Genomic DNA, 22805 nt, shown 5'->3' on the forward strand with positions numbered 1-22805 from the left:
ACTGGATCCTGGAAGCCTGGGAGGACGGTGGGAAAGAAGCGTGGTGTGTTGTTGCCCTGTGAACCAAGTGGACCACACACGTGAAAATGGCCCATGAGATGAGAACAGTTGGGGTCAGTGACTGCTGTCATTGCTCTTGCCAGTGTCCACATTCCTGTCTGGTGCTCCTAAGGCGGAAGAAAGGGGACGTGGGGCTGGGAAATGAACACAGGAACTCCTCAGTGGTTCGGATGTGCATCTCCTGTGGGAAAAGTCAGACTTCCTGCCCTCTGATGTGTTTTGTGGAACATTCTCTCAGAGCCCTCAGGAGTCATGTGATGCGGGTTGCTTGCTCTTAGGAGAAACTCCATTTTATAGCTTCAGAGTCATTTGTATTTTGTGTAAATTGTCAGGGAACAGCAGCAGGACTTCCCTGCTGGTCTGTTCTGGGTGTGAGCTTCAAATAAAAGAAGGAAGGTCCCATCTCGAGATGGGAGCCTGGGCACAGAGCCAGAGAGGGTGGAGGGGCTGGCAGGAAGCAGGAAACTTGGGAGGGAAGGGAAGTCAGGAGACACAGCAGGAATGAGGAAGGCATTAGAAAAACTGGGCCCTTAAAATAAATAAGTAATAAACTAGTGGGGTTTTCAGAGATGACAAATGAGAACAAATTACTTCCTTGGAGGATTCATTATTATTCAGTCATTAGTGATCGTGTTGAAACCGACCTTAGGGAGGAAGGACAAATGTTCATTACTTGATAACTAAGGCAGTTCTCGAAGATTCTGTGAGACTTTGAGACTGAGCCATCCTGCAGGTTGGTGCCCAGAGAGAGGCAGTGTGAGAGCTCCTGGGTGCTGCTGACCGCATGGGCTGAGAGCAGGGGGCACAAAGGGGGACTTACTTCCTCCTGGGCCTCTGGCCAAGGCATCCTGTGCCAGAGGTGGCTTTATGTGGCTTCCTTCCCAGGTCGGACAAACATAGGCCTGGTTTGGGTTTGCAGGCCCCTGAAAGCCACCCTGGCCTGGGAACCAGTGGGAGGAGGAAAAGCAGCAGCAGCCATGGACCCAGGGGAGGTGGGAAGCCTGAGGGGACCCTCAGGGGATGTCCTATCTGTATTGTCACCACCTGGTGATAGACATCAAGGGACTTCAGAGGGAGTTTCCTCCTTGGCATTTAAGAACATGCCCACAGTTTGCTTCTAGGAAGTTGATAGGAATGCCATACGTAGATTTTGAAATAGATTTTGAATTGTTTTCAGTCATGACTGAGGTGAGAGAGCCAACTTTTTTTTGCCTGGGTTCCCTGGGGTCTGTGGGCATCAAGGATAATTAAGCTTAGTGTTTTTTTTTTTTTTGAGTCATAGATTGCTACAGACAAAAGCACTTTACACTATCCGTTTATTGAGCTCTTTATCTGCTCTCTGCTGCGCCAACCTTATTTTACTACTGGCTATTTAGAATATCCCTGTGAGATAGCTAACATTATCTCCAGTTTATAGATAAGCAAATGGATAGATTACATTTCCCAAAATCCAATGAACTGGTGGAATCAGGGTTGAAGCTTAGGTCTTGCTGAATCTAAAATCCAGGGTCATAACTATATTACGTACAACAAAAAATTCTCATGAAAGTGCCTAACTGGATATAAAGAATGTTTCTTTCCCCTTGAACCACTAGAGAACAGGTTGCCTTGAGATCCTGTCACTCCAGATACCTGAGTGTGCATTTTCTACAAACTTAAGACATTCTCAGTAAGTCCTGTGTAACTCAGACATTCATTGAAATCAGGAAGTTAAGGAGCTGGGGATGTAGCTTAGTGGTAGAGCACTTGCCTAGCATGTGCAAGGCCCTGGGCCCAATCCCCAACACAGCCAAAAAATTAAAAAATCAGGAAATTATTGATATATTAGTACCCTGTAATCCTCAGACTCACTTTACATTTACCAAGTATTCCTGTAAGGTCTTTTATAGCCAGAGGATCCTGGGAATTCCATTGTGCTCTTCCAAGTACTCTACCACTCTATCAAGTAGGCAAGTTCTCTATCACTTGTGTTTGTCTGCAACTTGTGTTTGTCTGGTGTTTCCTCACGATTAGCTGGTGATTATATCTTTGGTAGAAGTATCCTAGAGGTGATGCCTGCCTTCCTTCCTTCCTTCCTTCCTTCCTTCCTTCCTTCCTTCCTTCCTTCCCTCCTTCCTTCCTTCCTTCCCTCCCTCCCTCCCTTTCGATCGAACTCGAGCACTGAGCCACATCTCCAGTCCTAATTTTGTATTTTATTTAGAGACAGGGACTCACTCAGTTGCTTGTGCCTTGCTTTGCTGAGGCTGGCTTTGAACTTGAGATCCTCCTGCCTCAGCCTCCCATGCTGCTGGGATCACAGGCGTGCGCTACTGTGCCACTGAAGTGATATATTCTTACGAGAACCCTGGCCGGTACCAATGGGTTGATGACCTCACTCATCTCTTCTGTTTCATTTTCAGGTGGAATTTAGGCAAGACTTACAATATTGTGCTGGGATCTGGACAAGTCGTGCTGGGAATGGACATGGGTCTCAGAGAGATGTGCGTGGGGGAGAAACGGACGGTGGTCATTCCGCCCCACCTGGGCTATGGGGAGGCTGGTGTGGGTAAGTGACCATATTCAGGGGTGTCAGGGCATTTTCACCATCTGAATTTTGTGAAGTATTTAGCTTCTTTTCTGGATAAAAATGTTTGTGAACTCGGTGAGCCATGTTAATGCCCCCGCACTCATGAGAAAGAATGGGTTTCATTGAAATACACCAAAAGTCTTCTGCACGCTAGGAGATGTCCCTGGAGGAGGATGCAGTTGATTTTTCTGGGGTCAAGCCTTGTGCCTCCTTCTAGAACTGTTCCTGGGAGAGGTGGAATGCTGTGGGCTTTTCACTACTTCTGAGCCAAGAAAATATCCTTTTAGCAAAGAGCTTTCAAGTGTCTGAAAAACTGGTTTTATCATATCCTTACAGTGGTTATGTTTTACTTTGTGATTTTAGGCAGAATGTGTCCTCCATCTGAGGGATTCAGAACATGTTATTTTAAATTTTTTTTAGAGTACTGGGGATGGAACCAGGGGCCTGGACATGCCAGGTTCTATTACTGAACTACATCTGTAGCCCTCAGAACAATTTTTGGTACTAGGGATTGAACCCAGGGGTGCTTAACCACTGAGTTACATTTCCAGCCCTTTCTATTTTTTTGTGACAGGGCCTCATTAAGTTGCTGAGGCTGGCCTTGAACTTGTGATCCTCTTGCCTCAGACTCCAAAGTTGCTGGGATTACAGGCATGTGCCACCATACCTGGCAAGAACACTTCTTTACAGTGTTTTCATGCTGTTGATATCTGGAGTAGGAAAGTGGTAGCTAATAAAAATGATTGGCACTTGAAGTTTGTCATGACACACAACTAAACTGGTCAGGGTCACTCCAAGTGAATTTTGGCTGACTAAATAAAGACACAGAAAGTACCTTTTCTTTGGGTTCAGTGACCGTTCCTCAGCCACAGCTCCCACAAGGGGGGCAAGGCAGGCAAGAAAGAGGAGGAGCACTCCTGGAACCTGGGTTTTATTGGGGAGAAGTCACTCAAATGAGGCAAGGGTAGGGTTACAAGAAACAAGTGGGTGTAATCCAACCCCACTCCTGGAGCTGCACCTCTCTTATATGAGTGGAGGTAGGGTCCAAACGCATTGCAATGGGTGCAATACCTGTTCAGTACCACCTCACTCAGGACTTAAAGGTGTGTGCCTAGCTCCTGTCCAGAGCAGCTCCTGACAGAGGTTTATTTTTCTTTTCTTCAAACTTTAATAATTGTAAAAATACTATCTATTCCTTCCATCAATCCCAGAAGAAACCCTCTAAAAAAATATGCTGTGTATCCATTTTTTCTGATATATAAGTACTTATAATATACTATATTTATACTATACTATAATCTAGATAATATATAATATTGGGGCTGAAGGTGTAGCTCAGTGGTAGGCACCAGCCTCTGGATTCAATCCCCAGCACCAAAAAGAAAAAAAGAAAACAATGAAAGAATTTAAAGGTATGTCATATTAAGCCAGGCATAGTGGCACACACCTGTAATCCTAGCTAATTAGGAGCCAGAGGCAGGAGAATCACAAGTTTAAGACTAGCCTCACCAACTTAGTGAGACCCTATCTTAAAATAAAAAATAAAGGCTGGAGATGTGGCACAGAGATAGAGTGAGTGCCCTTAGGTTCAATCCCTGATGCTGCAAAATAAATTTATAATTAAAACTTATAGTATATAATATAATAATTTTGAACAATATATAGTACATTTATATATTCTTGTGGGTCCATACTATATGTACTGATCTTAAATCAGTTATTCTTAACATTCTGCTATTAGCTTTATTCAAGAGTTCTATGATTGTAGTCTGTGCTTTGAGGTGTTTTTCAAAGCTACACATTAAGAAATATATTTCATCTCCCAATCTTTATTACACATAAACATATAATTTTCTTTCTTTTTTAAAATTTTTTTTTTGGCGCTGGGGATCGAACCCAGGGCCTTGTGCATACAAGGCAAGAACTCTACCCACTGAGCTATATCCCCAGCCTTGACATACAATTTATACATTGAGTATTAAATATAAAATTGAAACTTGATAGCTGGGATTACAAGTGTATGCCACCCTTTAAACTCTTTCTTTCTTTACTTATATTTGCTGCTGGGAATGAACCTGGGGACTCATGCAATCTGTCCTTTCTATGTGTGATGTTTGTGAATCTAGTTTATTTTACTCCTTTGTTTTAAAAGCTACCCTGCCTACACCGATTTCATTACTCAAGGGGTCACTGTGGACAGTAGGAAACTAGTAGCCTCTGCCACACTTCCTTGCTTGCCTAAGAAGTACCTGCCCTTGGAGGCCCAGGGAGGGGAGTGTGACTGGGTGAGCTTGATGGCTGCTCTGTGGGTTCACACTGTGTCCTGCCTCTGTTGCTCGAGTAGATGGGGAAGTGCCCGGCAGTGCTGTCTTGGTGTTCGACATTGAGCTGCTGGAGCTTGTGGCCGGCCTGCCTGAGGGGTACATGTTCATATGGAACAGCGAAGTGTCCCCCAACCTCTTTGAAGAAATTGACAAGGATGGCAACGGAGAAGTCCTCCTAGAAGAGGTAACTGACCTTTGCAGGAATGTGGGACAGAAGTTGCTCAGAGAGCCTTATGGGATGCAGGGGCCCGTTTTGAAGGTGAGGCCTTCCCAAGGTGAGGAGGCTGCACTGGATTTCTCATGTTGATGGAAATCGGCACACGTGTGTACCCAGGGCCTTTACACATGTCCTCTGAATGAAACTCCACTGAAGAAACTGAGCAAGCCCTTGATGCCAGAGTACCCTGCCCACTGCAGGTCTGCATGGTGTGAAGTGTTTTTACATTCTCTGGTCAAGGACAGTGGTCAAGCCCATTCCTGAACCCTCACAACAGCCATAAAATCATTCTTTTTTCCCCCCTAGTACCAGGGATTGAACAGGGACGCGGGGGGGGGGGGAGCGGTTAATCATTGAATCATCTCTTTTTATATTGTATTTGAGACAGGGTCTTGCTAAGTTTCTTAGATCCTCACTAAGTTGCTGAGGCTGGTTTTGAACTTGGGATCCTCCTGCCTTAGCCTCCCAATATAGCCTCTCTGGGATTACAGGCATGTGCCACCACACCCTGCTTCATGTAATCATTCATATGTTTCAGAAGAAGAAACTGTGCAGAGAAAGTAAATGACTTGCCCAGGGTCACACAGCTACCCAGTGTTTTGAGCCAGTGCAACAGGCTCCTCCATGGAGCTGGGCATTAGTTGTACTGCCATAATCCTGGGGAATTCTAGCTCCATGCCTGCACCATATCTGCTTATTCAAGCACATGTTCCAGCTTTTCCCCTTTCTCTCCTACGTGGCATTTCCCTGGCTCCTGGGTCATTCCCATTAGCGTACAAACATGCCATTATTTTCCATCCTCTTGATATGTCTTTCCCTTTCTTTCATTTCTTTGCTCCCTTTACAACCGTAACCTCAAAAGAATTGTCTGCACTTCCTGCCTCCAATTCCTTTCCTCCCAATCTTTTTGTCTGTTTGTTCGCATTATTGGGGATTGAACCCAGGGGCGTTTTACCACTGAGCTGTATCCCTGGTCCCCCCCCCCCCTTTTAAATTCTTGCTGTTTTGCTGAGGTTTTCACCAAATTGCTGAGGCTGGTCTAGAACTTGGCAATCCTCGTGACTCAGTGTCCCTAGCCTGTGGGATTACAGGTGTGTGTTACCATGCCCGCCTCTTAGTCTTCTATTATTTATTCATTCACTCGTTCATTTATTTTTAGTTTATTGAGATGGAGCTGCACTGTGTTGCTCAGCCTGGCCTCAAACTCTTATTTAAATTAATTAATTAATTAATTTTTAAAAAGTTGTAAATGGACATAATACCTTTATTTTATTTATTTTTATGTGGTGCTGAGGATCAAACCCAGTGCCTCACATGTGCTAGGCAAGTGCTCTACCACTAACCACAACCACGGTCCCTTTTATTTTGAGACAGGGTCTCACTGAGTTACCCAGACTGACCTCGAACTTGCAACCGTCCTGCCCCAGCCTCTTGAGTCACTGGGATTGTAGGTGTGTGCCATCATGACCAGCTTTATTCTTTTTTAAACCCACTTCTGTCGTGCTTGTATCCCTCTGCGCCACTGAGCCTGGCCTTGCCCTGGTGCCCAATGCCTTCCATACTGCAGAATCCCAGTCACCTCTCACCCTCTTCCTTCCAAACACCTGTGCCCAGAAGGATACTTTTCTTGGTGTTCCTTCCATCTCCTTAGTGGCTTCCTCTCAGGCATCTTCTCCCCAGGTCTCCATGCCCACAGTACCTCCAGCTGGGTCCTGGACTTTGTTCTCACCTCTGTTTTTGCGTCACTCCCTTGGTGTCACGGGGTCCAGGGGCTTCGCCATCCATTTCCTGATGCCTTCTGAATTTGCTCCTGCTCAGGCTTCTTCCTCCATGTTGCACTTGTGTATCCAACTTCCTACTTGAAATCTTCATTTATTGAACCCTTGAAACCCTCTCTACCTCTTGCAGTCTGTGGCACCTGTGTCCCTCCATTTGCTCAGGTGAGAACACTAGGTAATCTTGGAATCCACTTTTGATCACAGGTCATAAAGAATCCACCAGAAAATGCTGCTAGCTCTGCCTTGAGGACATACAGAGACTGACTCTCCCACCACTTCCCTTTCATAGCATCTTAGTCTGAACCATCATCTACCCTCCCAGGATCATGGCAACAGCCTCTTAACGATGCTCCTGCTCTCACCCCTACAGCAGCCTGAGTGGCCACTCCCAAGAACACTGTAGTCATGGCTGCTGCTTCTCAGAACCTACAGAGCCCCCATCTCCAAGGCTTTGGAGGCCCTCATCTGCTCACTGGCACCTCCCTGCCACTCCCCTCCCTCTGTTCAATTGGCCCAGCCACATGCCTCCTTTGCTGTTCTGTGAATACACCTGGGGCTTTGCCCACACCGTCCTCTGCTCAGAAGATGCAGATAGATAACAGTTTGGTTCATTCCCTCACTTCCTTCAAGCCTTTGCCCAAGTCTTCCCTGAAGACTGAGGTTTTACCCTGACTACCAGACTGAATACTTTAACCCACTCTCCCTTCCCATCCTTGGCTAGATTTCACTTTTTTTTTTTTCTGGAGCATTCCACTTTGTAACTTAATGTGTAATTTACTGATTATGTTCCTGATTAATTATCAATCCCCCCCCCACTAGAAAACAAGCATAACAAAGGCAAGATGTTTGTTGATTTGTGTGTTGATGTAGCCCAAGGGTCTAGTACAATGCTTGGTACATGGTAGATGCTCAGTAAGTTCTTACTGTGTGAATGCATGCATGGTATGTGTGCATACAGCAGTGTTCTTACAGGGTTGGGAGACAGCTTCAAGTGGGCCACTTAAGTGGGGAGAGGGACTGCCCTGGTGACTGCTTTATGTTGGCTATCTGGACCCAAGGGGCTCTTGTGGTCATTTAGCCCAGGGGTTTTCACCTGCACCAGGAGAAAAACAAAACCTGATCATTTAGTCCCCCAGAAGCTCTCATCAGTTTCCAAGTTCAGACCCCAGTCCCAGCCCCACCACCCTCAGGTGCTGTATTTCAGACTCTGCATTCTTGGCTCCCACATCTCATGTCGTCCTATCCCTTTCTCTTCAGTTCTCAGAGTACATTCATGCCCAGGTGGCAACTGGCAAAGGGAAGCTCGCTCCTGGTTTTGATGCTGAAATGATCGTGAAGAATATGTTCACCAATCAGGACCGGAATGGAGATGGGAAGGTCGTGGCTGAGGAGTTTAAACTTAAAGACCAGGAGACCAAACACGACGAACTCTAAACCTGACATGAGCCAGCTGGTGCCAGGGAGTGTGTGACACCAAGCCACCTGTTGTGGCAGAACCTGCGGTGAGGGTGTGAGGGTCTCTAGGAAGGTCTATCATTAGCAAGTAGTAGGTGGGTGACACAGTACCTGGTACATACATCGGGGTGGGTTGATATACATGTGAGAATTTGGGGTAGACTTTCAGTGAGGGAAGACAAAATCGGTATAGAAGGCCTTGGCATGATATGTATTGAAGGATTGGAAGGGCTGTACTGCCAACTGTGATTTGTGAGCCTTCTAGGAAATTTTGTAATTAAAGGCAAATAATATGTAGAAGTTATAAACACCTTGGAGGGAATAGGAGAAGTGGTGTCCAGGTGCCTACCTAAAGAGATTAAAAAAATTTTTTTTAACTTGCTGGTGTCTTAAAAATGTTTTGTACATGGGCAGGAGAGACAAAGGACATCATGCCCCAGCAGGATTCTCAGACAGCAACCCGGAGCTGTTCTCAGAGGTCTGCCTTTCCCTTCAAAAAATCCCCCAATTGTTTTTTCAGTTCATCACCTTCTACCTGCATTGGTCCTCCAACTAGTAGGTAACTTTTAGGATAAAAAAAAAAAAAAAAAAAGCCTCCAGGACAAAAATTAAAAGCAGAGGACCAAATGAAGGTTGTCTCAGAGCATGCAGAGAATTTGGTTCTCCATCTGCTGTGTAGAATTACCTGGTGGCCAGCTCTTGATATTCAGTAAAGCACTCCCCCACCTCCAGCGCTGTTGCTTAGATAGATGCACATAGGGCTAGTGGCCGGGCCTCACTGGCCAGTCACCCCAATTTCACTGCGGCTGAGGTTCAAGTGTCATCCCGGCAGATGAGCATAAACAAGGTGACATTTTTCTGCTGCTCATTTGTGTCCTGGAGAGGGTAGTCCTATGCTTCTGCCATAGGAAAGCAGTGACAATGTACCTGCCAGCCTCTTCCCTGCATCATGCAGTAACCTAACCACATTGCTGCCTAATATCCTCTCTTCCCAGGTTGGTATTGGCACTTACCCTGAAGTAATCGATGATTTTCCTTTTGAAACTGCTTTATTTTACTAATTTAAACTGTTTTGTACTGATGTAGTCCTGAGATAGTTCATGAAAATGCTATGCACTCGTTCAATGGAATAAATACTGTTTTTAAAAAGGAAATGTTACTGTTTACTCTTTGCAGAAGTAATTTCTGGGAAGTTGCCATGGCCTTCCTGGCTGCAGTGGCTTTGGGCACTAGTGTTCCTAAGCCCTCTTTCACCTAGTCACAGTTGCTCAGCTTTTCATTTAACAGTATTCCTTAAAATTCATTAGATAGGTTAATAATCTTGCTTCTTGCCAAAAGCAGTCAGTGGTGCAGCCTATAATCCCAGATACATGGGAGGCTGAGGCAGGAGAATCACAAGTGTGAGGGCACATTTTGACAAACTTGAAAAGTAAAATTTTTAAAAAAGGAAAGAGGGAGGGTATCAGGGGCATAGCTCAGTGGCAGAGTGCTTGCCTAGTATGCATGAGGCTGTGGGGTTTGGTTCCCAGTACTGGGGGTGGGGGAGGTAGAGAATAAGTGTTAGGTTTTGTTTTAATTTAATGCAGACCCCTAAGGATAATGAAGGGTAGATCAAATGCATTCCAGAGAGCAATTCAGTTTAGCAAGAAGCAAGAATTTTTTTTTTTTTGTACTGGGGATCGAACCCAGAAGTACCCTACCACCGGGCTGCATCCCAGTCCTTTTTTTTTTAATTCCCTTCGGTACTGGGCTACTTGACCACTGAGCCACATTCCCAGCCCTATTTTGTATTTCATTTAGAGACAGGTCTCACTGAGTCGCTTAGCGCCTTGCTTTTGCTGAGGCTGCCTTTGAACTCTTGATCCTCCAGCCTCAGCTTCTCAAGCCGCTGGGATTACAGGAGTGTACCACCATGCCTGGCTCCCCAGTTCTTTTTATATTTTGAGAGAGGGTCTCCAAAATTGCTCATGCTGGCCTCTACTTTGCTATCCTCCCTCAGTAGTGGGGATGTGCCACTGTGCCCAGCTTTCTACATGGTTTTCTGTACATTGTGCTCACAATCTGTTCTGGAGACAGATTGATTGAATCAGAAGTAACTTTCCTGAGGAAGATGTGTGGGCCTTCCAACTTGAGGCAGAGGGGGCAGTCTGGGCTTGATCAGATGAGTGCTGCCTGCTAACTTCCATTATTCTTGAGGCTAAAGAGGGCATTGAATTGCCTGTGGCCATCTCAGCCACTACTGCCTGGAAGGGCAAGCTGCCTAGCTGGCCCCTTCATGGTGCTGTGGCAACACCTGCCTATGTTTGCGAATGGATTAGAGTTATAGCTCTTCCAGAAAGGCTACAAGTGCTAAAGGGTCACATAGAATGGAAACTCCATGTGACACCCCCCCTACACATACACACACACAGTTTTGGGGTGGTACTGACACTGAGCTACATCCCCAGCCCTTGCTATTTTTGAGTCAAGGCTTATTAAATTGCCCAGGCTGGCCTTAGAGGCATTAACTACTGTGCCCATCTTAGTTTGGATCTTAAGTGTCCCCCAAAGGTCCAGGTTGAAGGTTTTGGTCTCTAGCCCTTAGTACTATTGAGAGGTGAAGGAAATTTTAAGATGTGGGGACTAATGAGAGGTCTTCAGGTCATTGGGGGCATGCCCTTGAAGATGATTATAGTATTTTTTTGGTTTGGTTCTTTTTTCTTTTCCTTCCTAGCTATAAAATGAATGGTTTTGCTGTTAACATGCTCCCACCATGATGTCCAGCAGAGCCAACTGGCACTTAATTCAGCCTCTAAAACTGAACCAAAATAAACCTTTCACTGGGTATGGTGGCATATGCCTGCAATCCCAGCAACTTGGGAGGCCAAGGCAGGAGGATCAAAAGTTCGGGCCAGCCTCAGTAATTCAGCAAGGCTTAAGCAACTTGTGAGACCCTTTTCAAAATAAAAAATAAAAAGGTGGGCTGGGGTTGTGGCTCAGTGGTAGAGCGCTTGCATAGCATGTGTGAGGCAATGGGTTTGATTCTCAGCATAGCTTATAAGTAAATAAATAAATGAAATAAAGGCCCATCAACAACTATGAATTTTTGCTAAACATTTATTCATTTATTTATTTTTATGTGGTGCTGAGGATCGAACCCAGGGCCTCACACATGCTAGGTGAGCGCTCTACCCCTCAGCCACGACACCAGCCCTTTTCAATTTTTTTTTTTTTTTGGTGGTGCTAGGGATTGAACCCAGGGCCTTATGTATACAAGGTAAGCACTCTACCAACTGAGCTATATCCTCAGCCCATAACTAAGAAAAAAATTTAAAAATAAATAAAAATAATAAGGACTAAGGATGTGGCTTAGTGGTAAAGCACTGCTGAGTTCAATCTATTGTACACTCCCCCACCAAAAAAAGTCTGGGTCAAATGTATCACAATGTCAAGTCTAAAACCTGTGAAAGGCAATTATGGAAGTCTAAGGATTTAGAACAGGAAGCCAGACTATAGAGAAATGGTGGGTCCTAACTTTGCAGTACTCAGTTTTAGCTATACTTTGAGACCCAGCTACACTATAGCTGTTACTGAAAGCCTTAAAGTACTGCCTTTTCTTGATGAGTTCAATAAGAGAAAATAATTTATGCAGGCCTCATTGAAAATATCCAATCTAAACAGCCACTATGACAAAAGCATTAGGATTCACATATTACAAAATGAAAGATAAGAAGAAAGGAAAAAACAAGACAGGTATTCAATAAATATTTGCTGAATAAATTAATAAAAATAGTCTTGTCAGTAGAATTAAAAAGGCTTTTCATTTCATATTTATTATCAGTGCTTCATTTGAATGTTTTGTGATGATTAGTGACACATGGCCACCAACAGTCTTTTCAAATATTAAATGCCACTCTTTTTTGGTAAATATTGGTTTTCTCACACAAAATATAACAATTTCAGGAGATGGTGATACCATTAGCACAATCCACCCAAATTATATAAATGGCAATACTTAAAATCATGCACATTATTTCACCATTTCGTAAAACTTTTTAAAAACATCTATAAACATTCCTGGTGTAAAAAGATTCTTCAAAAACTGCATGATAACATTAAGCTACAAAATTCACTTTGGAAAAGTACGGGGTAGTTTTTCCTAATTTTGGCTTCAACATTTTTTTTAGGGGTTAAAAAATATGATGAGGAGTGTATTGAAAGAGGTGGGGGGAAAGGAGCTTCCAGGAGATGGACTCAACATGTCTGAAAATATTTCAGTTATGTAAAGAGAAAACTTCAAGAGCAAGAATATATTTATAAATAAAGAGTCTTTCAGCTAGATGGACAGATGAGTAAATCTTGTATCATTTGCACCCATGGGAGACGTTTTCTTGAAAAATGCTTGTTTATAGAATCTTCTGTAAAATAGAGTTGGCGACCTCCAGTGATTCTTCTTTTACCAAAACAATATCATAAGAGTCCATGTATTTTTCTAAAAGTTCATCTACCTAATCAATAGAAGAACAAAAATAAAATCAACATTCTGGGAGAAGCAGCCAATAATTTTTATACTATATGTTTACACACACACACACACACACATTTTTTTTTTTCTTTTTGATGGTGCTGGAGAATGGAACCCAGGGCATTATATATGCTAGACAAGTATTTTGCCATTAAGCTACATCCCCAGACTTTCAAATAATTTCAATATTAATCTCATTGTTATATTACCCCTTTTAGACAGAATGAAATGAATTCCATTCAATTTCATAAGAATTTAGAAATGAAAATACAGCACATTCCTGTAAAACCAGCAGCTTGGGAGACTGAGGTAGGAGGATCACAAGTTCAAAGCCAGCCTCAGCAAAAGCGAGGCTAGGGATATAACTCAGTGGTTGAGTGCCCCCGAGTTCAATTCCCAGTACCCACCCGCCAAAAGAAAACAGACTGAAATGTTTTAAGAAAGGAGCTTTTCCACATGGTAGTTCTTCTCCCCCCAAAAAATTTATCTCCAGAATAGTCATTCTCAACTGGGGTGATTCTGTTCAAAGAATTTCTGGCAATGTTTGGAGACATTTTTGATTTTCATGACCAGGCAGTACCACCCAGCATCTAATGCCATTTTTGGAACATATAGCTTCCATGGCTGAGGGTAGAGCCCTTCATAGAATGTACAGCCTCTAATTCCCCACCTTACACACTGCATGTTTCTGTGCTTATCAACTTCTTTAATCATTCCCAAAGAAAAAGGCATAAAGTCTCAAGAGCCTTTGGCAACAAATCGCTATAAAGTTTCATCCCAACTTTTTCTTGAAAGAAAAGTAAAAGACCTGAATACTTACTTTATCATTTAGATAACCAATCTTAAGAATGTGTTCAACATTGGCTACCCCATCTGCCATTTTTAAATCTCCTTCGGAGTCTCCCAGCAGAATTATGTTGCTGTTGTCTTTGAGTTGACTGAAATAGTCTGTATTCTTCAAGGCACCATCATGTTTGTTAAATACATGAATTAGTTCTCCTTTAAATCCTTTGAGGATACCCTATTAAACACAGAAATGTTTTGGAAAAAAATTGGTTTTACAAATTCTATTTGTTAGGTTTTCACATTTTGTAGTTTTTAATGACGTCACATTATTTCATCATATTTTAAAGTTTATCTCTGACACTAGAAGACTCACAGCACTCGAGTACATGCCAATCATGACAGGTTGGAAGGGCCCTAAGAAGTATCTTATCTTCTAGTGACCATTTTAAATGAGTTGAGAATTCAACTTCTTTTCATTTTTAAGTATTTTACAACATACTGTCTTGCTTGGGAAAATTCATTCAAGAGAGCCGCCCCCTACCCCTGCACCGGCAAGGTAGAGGGAACTGTGACCACGCACAGAGCAGGCCCAGCGGCCTGCTGAGGGGCAGAGCCACCCCCCACCCCCCGCGCCTGCCAGGTGACCACCGACAGAAAAGGCCCAGTGGCCCGCGGTGGGACAGAGCTTCCAATCACTCCTGCAAGGTAGGCGGGCCTGCGACCCACCGGCAGAAGAGGAGCAGCGGCCTGCTGAGAGGCAGAGCCGCCCCCTCCCCCTGCGCTGGCAAGGTAGAGGGAACTGTGACCACCCACAGAACAGGCCCAGCGGCCTGCTGAGGGGCAGAGCCGCCCCCCACCCCCCGCGCCTGTCAGGTAGGCGGAACTGTGACCACTGACAGAAAAGGCCCAGTGGCCCGCGGAGTGGCAGAGCTTCCAATCACTCCTGCAAGGTAGGCGGGCCTGCGACCCACCGGCAGAAGAGGAGCAGCGCCCTGCTGAGAGGCTGAGCCGCCCCCTCCCCCTGCGCCGGCAAAGTAGAGGGAACTGTGACCACGCACAGAGCAGGCCCAGCGGCCTGCTGAGGGGCAGAGCCGCCCCCCACCCCCCGCGCCTGTCAGGTAGGCGGAACTGTGACCACTGACAGAAAAGGCCCAGTGGCCCAAGGAGTGGCAGAGCTTCCAATGACTCCTGCAAGGTAGGCGGGCCTGCGACCCACCGGCAGAAGAGGAGCAGCGGCCTGCTGAGAGGCAGAGCCGCCCCCTCCCCCCTGCGCCTGCAAGGTAGACGGAACTGTGACCACCATCAGAACAGGCCAGACCTGCAACCGAGAGACAGAACAGGCCCAGTGGCCTGAGGAAGGGTAGAGCTGCCCCCCCCCCCCGCGCCTGCAAGGTAGGCGGACCTGCGACCCACTGGCAGTACAGCCCCAGAGGCCTGCAGAGGGGCAGTGCCGCTGCCTGCGCCTGCAAAGTAGACAGAACTGTGACCACCGACAGAACAAGCCTAGCGGCCCGCAGAGGGACACAGCCGCCGCCCGCGCCTGCGAGGGAGACTTTGCAACTATACAAGACCAATATAAATATATAGGGGGAAAATTCAATAGCACAACAGTTTCACCAAGTAGAAAGGAACGCGAACAGTATGAAGAGACAAGGAAAGAAAGGACCACAAGCATTGCAGATCAACTCAACGTTAGAAGAGGTAATAGCTGCAGCAGATGGAATGTCAGATAAAGAATTCAGGATATACATGCTTCAGATGATCTGGAGTCTCAAGGAAGACATCAGACAGCAAAATCAGACAATGAAAGATCACTTCAACAATGAATTACATAAACAAATCCAAGAAGCAAAAGATCAACTATACAGGGAAATAGAGGTTATAAAAAACAAACAAACAGAAATCCTAGAAATGCAGGAAGCAATAAGCCAACTTAAAAACTCAATTGAGAATACTACCAGCAGAGTAGAACACTTAGAAGACAGAACATCAGACAATGAAGATAAAGTATTTCAACTTGAAAAGAACATAGACAGCTCAGCAAGACTGTTAAGAAACCATGAGCAGAACATCCAAGAAATCTGGGATAACATCAAGAGACCAAATTTAAGAGTCATTGGGATACAGGAAGGGACAGAGTTTCAAACCAAAGGAATGAGCAATCTATTCAATGAAATAATACGAGAAAACTTCCCAGACTTGAAGAATGAGACAGAACCCCAAATCCTAGAAGCCTACAGGACGCCGAATGTGCAAAATCATAAGAGACCCACACCTAGACACATTATAATGAAGATGCCCAACATACAGAATAAGGAGAGAATTTTAAAAGCTACAAGAGAAAGGAAACAGATCACATTTAGGGGTAAGCCAATCAGGATAACAGCTGATCTTTCAACACAGACTCTGAAAGCTAGAAGATCCTGGAATAACATATTTCAAACACTGAAAGAAAATGGGTTCCAACCAAGAATTGTGTTTCCAGCAAAATTAAGCTTCAGGATGGAAGATGAAATTAAAACCTTCCACGATAAACAAAAGTTAAAAGAATTTGCAGCTAGAAAACCATCTCTTCAAAACATCCTCGGCAAAACATTACAGGAAGAGGAAATGGAAAATAACAATGAAAACCAACAGTGGGAGGTAGGACAGTAAAGGGGGGGGGGAATAATCAAAGAGGAACACAAACCATGTTTAGTAACAGAAATAAACAAATATGGCTGGAACAACTACCCATATCTCAATAATAACCCTAAATGTTAATGGCTTAAACTCACCAATTAAGAGACACAGGCTAGTAGAATGGATCACAAAACAAGACCCAACAATATGCTGCCTACAGGAGACGCATTTGATAGGAAAAGACATACATAGGCTGAAGGTGAAAGGTTGGGAAAAATCATATCACTCATATGGACTTCGGAAACAAGCAGGAGTGTCCATACTCATATCAAATAAAATAGATTTCAAGCCAAAGTTAATCAAAAGGGATAAAGAGGGACAGTACATACTGCTTAAGGGAACCATACACCAACAAGACATAACAATCATAAATATATATGCCCCAAACAATGGTGCAGCTATGTTCACCAAACAAACTCTTCTCAAGTTCAAGAGTCTAATAGACCACCATACAATAATCATGGGAGACTTCAACACACCTCTCTCGCCACTGGAGAGATCTTCCAAACAAAAGTTGAATAAGGAAACTATAGAACTCAATAACACAATTAATAACCTAGACTTAATTGACATATATAGAATATACCACCCAACATCAAGCAGTTACACTTTTTTCTCAACAGCACATGGTTCCTTCTCAAAAATAGATCATATATTATGTCACAGGGCAACTCTTAGACAATATAAAGGAGTAGAGATAATACCATGCATCTTATCTGATCATAATGGAATGAAACTGAAAATCAACGATAAAAGAAGGAAGGAAAAAGCATACATCACTTGGAGAATGAACAATAGGTTACTGAATGATCAATGGGTTATAGAAGACATCAAGGAGGAAACTAAAAAATTCTTAGAGATAAATGAAAACACAGACACAACATATCAGAATCTATGGGACACATTGAAAGCAGTTCTAAGAGGAAAATTCATTGCTTGGAGTTCATTCCTTAAAAAAAGAAAAAAACAACAAATAAATGATCTCATACTTCATCTCAAAATCCTAGAAAAAGAAGAGCAAAACAACAGCAAAAGAAGTAGAAGGCAAGGAATAATTAAAATCAGAGCTGAAATTAATGAAATCGAAACAAAAGAAACAATTGAAAAAATTGACAAAACTAAAAGTTGGGTCTTTGAAAAAATAAACAAAATCAACAGACCCTTAGCCATGCTAGCGAAGAGAAGAAGAGACAGAACTCAAATTACTAGCACACATACTCTGGTTTCTCTTCAGATCGTATAAATCTTTCGCCTTTTTCAAATTACTAGCATACGGGATGAAAAAGGCAATATCACAACAGACACTTCAGAAATACAGAAGATAATCAAAAATTATTTTGAATCCTTATACTCCAATAAATTAGAAGATAGTGAAGGCATAGATAAATTTCTTAAGTCATATGATCTGCCCAGATTGAGTCAGGAGGATATAGACAACCTAAACAGACCAATATCAATTGAGGAAATAGAAGAAACCATCAAAAGACTACCAACTAAGAAAAGCCCAGGACCAGATGGGTATACAGCAGAGTTTTACAAAACCTTTAAAGAGGAACTAATACCAATACTTTTCAAGCTACTTCAGGCAATAGAAAAAGAGGGAGAACTTCCAAATTCATTCTATGAGGCCAACATCACCCTGATACCTAAACCAGACAAAGACACTTCAAAGAAAGAAAACTACAGACCAATATCTCTAATGAACCTAGATGCAAAAATCCTCAATAAAATTCTGGCAAATCGGATACAAAAACATATCAAAAAAATTGTGCACCATGATCAAGTAGGATTCATCCCTGGGATGCAAGGCTGGTTCAATATACGGAAATCAATAAATGTTATTCACCACATCAATAGACTTAAAAATAAGAACCATATGATCATCTCGATAGATGCGGAAAAAGCATTCGACAAAGTAGAGCATCCCTTTATGTTCAAAACTCTAGAAAAACTAGGGATAACAGAAACATACCTCAATATTGTAAAAGCAATCTATGCTAAGCCTCAGGCTAGCATCATTCTGAATGGAGAAAAATTGAAGGCATTCCCTCTAAAATCTGGAACAAGACAGGGATGCCCTCTCTCACCACTTCTGTTCAACATAGTTCTCGAAACACTGGCCAGAGCAATTAGACAGACGAAAGAAATTAAAGGCATCAAAATAGGAAAAGAAGAACTTAAATTATCACTATTTGCAGATGACATGATTCTATACCTAGCAGACCCAAAAGGCCCTACAAAGAAACTATTAGAGCTAATAAATGAATTCAGCAAAGTGGCAGGATATAAAATCAACACGCATAAATCAAAGGCATTCCTGTATATCAGCGACAGATCCTCTGAAATGGAAGTGAGGACAACCACTCCATTCACAATATCTTCAAAAAAAATAAAATACTTGGGAATCAACCTAACAAAAGAGGTGAAAGACTTATACAATGAAAACTACAGAACCCTAAAGAGAGAAATAGAAGAAGATCTTAGAAGATGGAAAAATATACCCTGTTCATGGATAGGCAGAACTAACATCATCAAAATGGCGATATTACCAAAAGTTCTCTATAGGTTTAATGCAATGCCAATCAAAATCCCAACGGCATTTCTTGTAGAAATAGAGAAAGCAATCATGAAATTCATATGGAAAAACAAAAGACCCAGAATAGCAAAAACAATGCTAAGCAGGAAGTGTGAATCAGGCGGTATAGCGATACCAGACTTCAAACTATACTACAGAGCAATAGTAACAAAAACAGCATGGTACTGGTACCAAAACAGGCGGATGGACCAATGGTACAGAATAGAGGACACAGAAACCAATCCACAAAACTACAACTACCTTATATTTGATAAAGGGGCTAAAAGCATGCAATGGAGGAAGGATAGCATCTTCAACAAATGGTGCTGGGAAAACTGGAAATCCATATGCAACAAAATGAAACTGAATCCCTTTCTCTCGCCATGCACAAAAGTTAATTCAAAATGGATCAAGGAGCTTGATATCAAATCAGAGACACGCCGTCTGATAGAAGAAAAAGTTGGCTACGATCTACATACTGTGGGGTCGGGCTCCAAATTCCTCAATAGGACACCCATAGCACAAAAGTTAATAACTAGAATCAACAAATGGGACTTACTCAAACTAAAAAGTTTTTTCTCAGCAAAAGATACAATAAGAGAGGTAAATAGAGAGCCTACATCCTGGGAACAAATCTTTACTCCTCACACTTCAGATAGAGCCCTAATATCCAGAGTATTCAAAGAACTCAAAAAATTAGACAATAAGAGAACAAACAACCCAATCAACAAATGGGCCAAGGACCTGAACAGACACTTCTCAGAGGAGGACATACAATCAATCAACAAGTACATGAAAAAATGCTCACCATCTCTAGCAGTCAGAGAAATGCAAATCAAAACCACCCTAAGATACCATCTCACTCCAGTTAGATTGGCAGCCATTATGAAGTCAAACAACAACAAGTGCTGGCGGGGATGTGGGGAAAAGGGTACACTTGTACATTGCTGGTGGGACTGCAAATTGGTACAGCCAATTTGGAAAGCAGTATGGAGATTTCTTGGAAAGCTGGGAATGGAGCCACCATTTGACCCAGCTATTCCCCTTCTCGGTCTATTCCCTAAAGACCTAAAAAGAGCATGCTACAGGGACACTGCTACATCGATGTTCATAGCAGCACAATTCACAATAGCTAGACTGTGGAACTAACCTAGATGCCCTTCAATGGATGAATGGATAAAAAAAATGTGGCATTTATACACAATGGAGTATTACTCTGCATTAAAAAATGACAAAATCATAGAATTTACAGGGAAATGGATGGCATTAGAGCAGATTATGCTAAGTGAAGCTAGCCAATCCCTAAAAAACAAATGCCAAATGTCTTCTTTGATATAAGGAGAGTAACTAAGAACAGAGTAGGGTCGAAGAGCATGAGAAGAAGATTAACATTAAACAGGGATGAGAGGTGGGAGGGAAAGGGAGAGAGAAGGGAAAATGCATGGAAATGGAAGGAGACCCTCAGAGTTATACAAAAGTACATACAAGAGGAAGTGAGGGGAAGGGGAAAAATAATATAAGGGGGACAAACGAATGTCAGTAGAGGGAGCAGAGAGAGAAGACGGGAGGGGAGGGGAGGGGAGGGGAGGGGAGGAGGGATAGTAGAGGATAGGAAAGGCAGCAGAATACAACAGACACTAGTATGGCAATATGTAAATCAATGGATGTGTAACTGATGTGATTCTGCAATCTGTATATGGGGTAAAAATGGGAGCTCATAACCCACTTGAATCAAATTGTGAAATATGATATATCAAGAACTATGTAATGTTTTGAACAGCCAACAATAAAAAATTAAAAAAAATAAAAAATAAAAAAAAAATAAAAAAAGTGATACACACACACACACACACACACAAAAAGAAAATTCATTCAATCTTAATTCCCTTCTTATTTTCCACCTATGAATGCTAAAGAGTCTTCAGAGTTGCTGTATTCAAATAAGAGAAGTTTTGCAAATTTTAATATTAGTTTAAAACTTGTGAGCAAAAATTTATGAAGGGTATATTATTTCTAAAATACAACACTGGAAAAGATCATGAGTCCTATACTGGGCCTATTAACTTGGGTCCAATTTAATGAATATATATCAAATTATAATAAATTTTCATGATTAAAATACTTTCAGATTTTTAAAGTAAATCTGAGAATGATTTACTGTTCTTACATTTTCATCAAAATCCATGAAGTTGGACACTACTTTGATATTTGGATGATAAACCCCAGCTTGAAGGAGAACTTCCTCTAGTACATCACCAATACCAGCTGAAAATATGAACACAGGTATGCTGTATTGTTGGAGCTTATCAAAGAAATCCTCATATCCTTCCCTGCAAGATGGAGGTACAAAATGATTAATAAAGAACAAAATACATCTCCTTTTCATTTAGAAGCTTAAAAACAAAATACTTCATCTAAATTCTATTACTCATGTATATTCTCATTTCAAAATACTGCCCAAGAGGACAGTTGGTAATATCTATACCACTACGAGTACTTTTTCAAGCAACTACTTTCCTTTTTTTTTTGGAGAGGCACTTTACCAATGGGCCACATCCCCAGCTCTTTTTAAAAAAATTTTTTTGAGACAGGATCTCACTAAATTCCTCAAGGCCTCACCAAGTTGCTGAAGCTGGCCTTATAATTCTCCTGCCTCAGCCTCTCAAATTGCTGGTTTTACCAGCTTGTGCTGCCAAGCCCAGCTCTTTTAATCAATTCTACTAGTTCAAAATAGGCAGAGACATGCAGTGTGTACAGTGGGGGATTGGGGGGCATACATTCTACAAAGGGCTCTACCACTGAGCTACACCCTCAGCCATGGAAGCTGTATGTTCTAAAAATAGCACTAGATGCTGGGTGGCACTGTCTGGTCATGAAAATAAAAAATGCCTCCTCCAGACATTGCCAGAAATTCTTTGGACAGAATCACCCCAGTTGAGAATGACTGTTCTAATAGTTCAAATAGACTCATATTGAATATAGATATAAGCCTACCATTCACAATTTATACCATTAAAAAGCAAGGGATTAAAACCACCCCTTGAAAAACCCATTTAGGTGGAGCTGGAAGACCACCTGCCTGGAAACATGTTCCTTAACTCTCCCTATCATCAGAAAAGCAGAAGAACAGAAGAATTTAGCTGTACTCTTAACTTCTGACATCTCTCCTTTCCAAGATCGTAAAACCTATTCTTCCATTTTTACTCTTCCTCAGCTATAGGTTAAATTAAGTTGTTGCTGCTTATTAATAAAATATTCATTTAGCTGTCCTCTTTTTGACAATTTCTTTCCTTCTTATAAGTAATCACCTTAGGCTGTTTCTCCATCTAGTGGTAGACCACATTCTCCCCTGAATATGCCCTCCTTTCTACCCCCAAACCTTCTCAAGACTAAATTCCCTTGAATGTGCCTCCACTTTCCTAAACAAACCTCTGGGTATGCCTTTGGAGAGAGGGGAAAGAAAAGTAATCACCTTGGAATATAGTGTCATTAAAAAACAAAGGGGGGCTGGGGTTGCAGTTTAGAGGTAGTACACTCACCTAGCATGTGTGAGGCACTAGATTCGATCCTCAGCACCACATAAAAATAAAATACAGACTGTGTTCACCTATAACTAAAAAAATAAATGTTTTAAAAAAAAAAAAAAAAACAAAGGGGTTGGGGCTAGGAGTGTAGCTCAGAGATACAGCACTTGCCTAACACATGTGAGATCCTGGGGTTGATCCTCAGCACTGCATAAAAATAAATAAATAAAGTAAAGATATCATGTCCAGCCACAACTAAAGAAATTTAAAAACAAACAAACAAACAAAAAAGGGGTTACCCGGCGCATAGTTCAGCGATAATAGCAGCTGCCTA

The 22805-nt window shown here is 42.4% G+C and overlaps 2 protein-coding genes across 4 annotated transcripts in view; one reads left to right on the plus strand and one right to left on the minus strand.

The window, feature by feature from the left end:
• Fkbp9 (FKBP prolyl isomerase 9) overlaps positions 1-8777 on the plus strand; it is a 47189-nt gene extending 38412 nt beyond the window's left edge. Inside the window, exons 8-10 of the mRNA XM_046426032.2 lie at positions 2460-2605; positions 4971-5134; positions 8203-8777. Coding sequence (XP_046281988.1) covers positions 2460-2605; positions 4971-5134; positions 8203-8379 — 487 coding nt within the window. The 3' untranslated portion in view covers positions 8380-8777. The remainder of the gene's footprint in view (positions 1-2459; positions 2606-4970; positions 5135-8202) is intronic.
• A 3404-nt stretch (positions 8778-12181) lies between these two features.
• Positions 12182-22805, minus strand: part of Nt5c3a (5'-nucleotidase, cytosolic IIIA) — a 56785-nt gene continuing 46161 nt past the window's right edge. For all 3 annotated transcript variants that reach the window (XM_046426033.2, XM_046426034.2, XM_046426035.2), the window contains 3 exons: positions 21115-21277; positions 13725-13925; positions 12182-12887 (listed from right to left, as the gene is read on the minus strand). In XM_046426033.2, coding sequence (XP_046281989.1) covers positions 12786-12887; positions 13725-13925; positions 21115-21277 — 466 coding nt within the window. In that variant the 3' untranslated portion in view covers positions 12182-12785. The remainder of the gene's footprint in view (positions 12888-13724; positions 13926-21114; positions 21278-22805) is intronic.

The sequence above is a fragment of the Marmota monax genome, unplaced genomic scaffold, assembly GCF_021218885.2.
Source record: "Marmota monax isolate L192 unplaced genomic scaffold, Marmota_monax_Labrador192_F-V1.1 WCK01_AAM20220418_F8-fsc00133, whole genome shotgun sequence".
NCBI classification, from domain to species: domain Eukaryota; kingdom Metazoa; phylum Chordata; class Mammalia; order Rodentia; family Sciuridae; genus Marmota; species Marmota monax.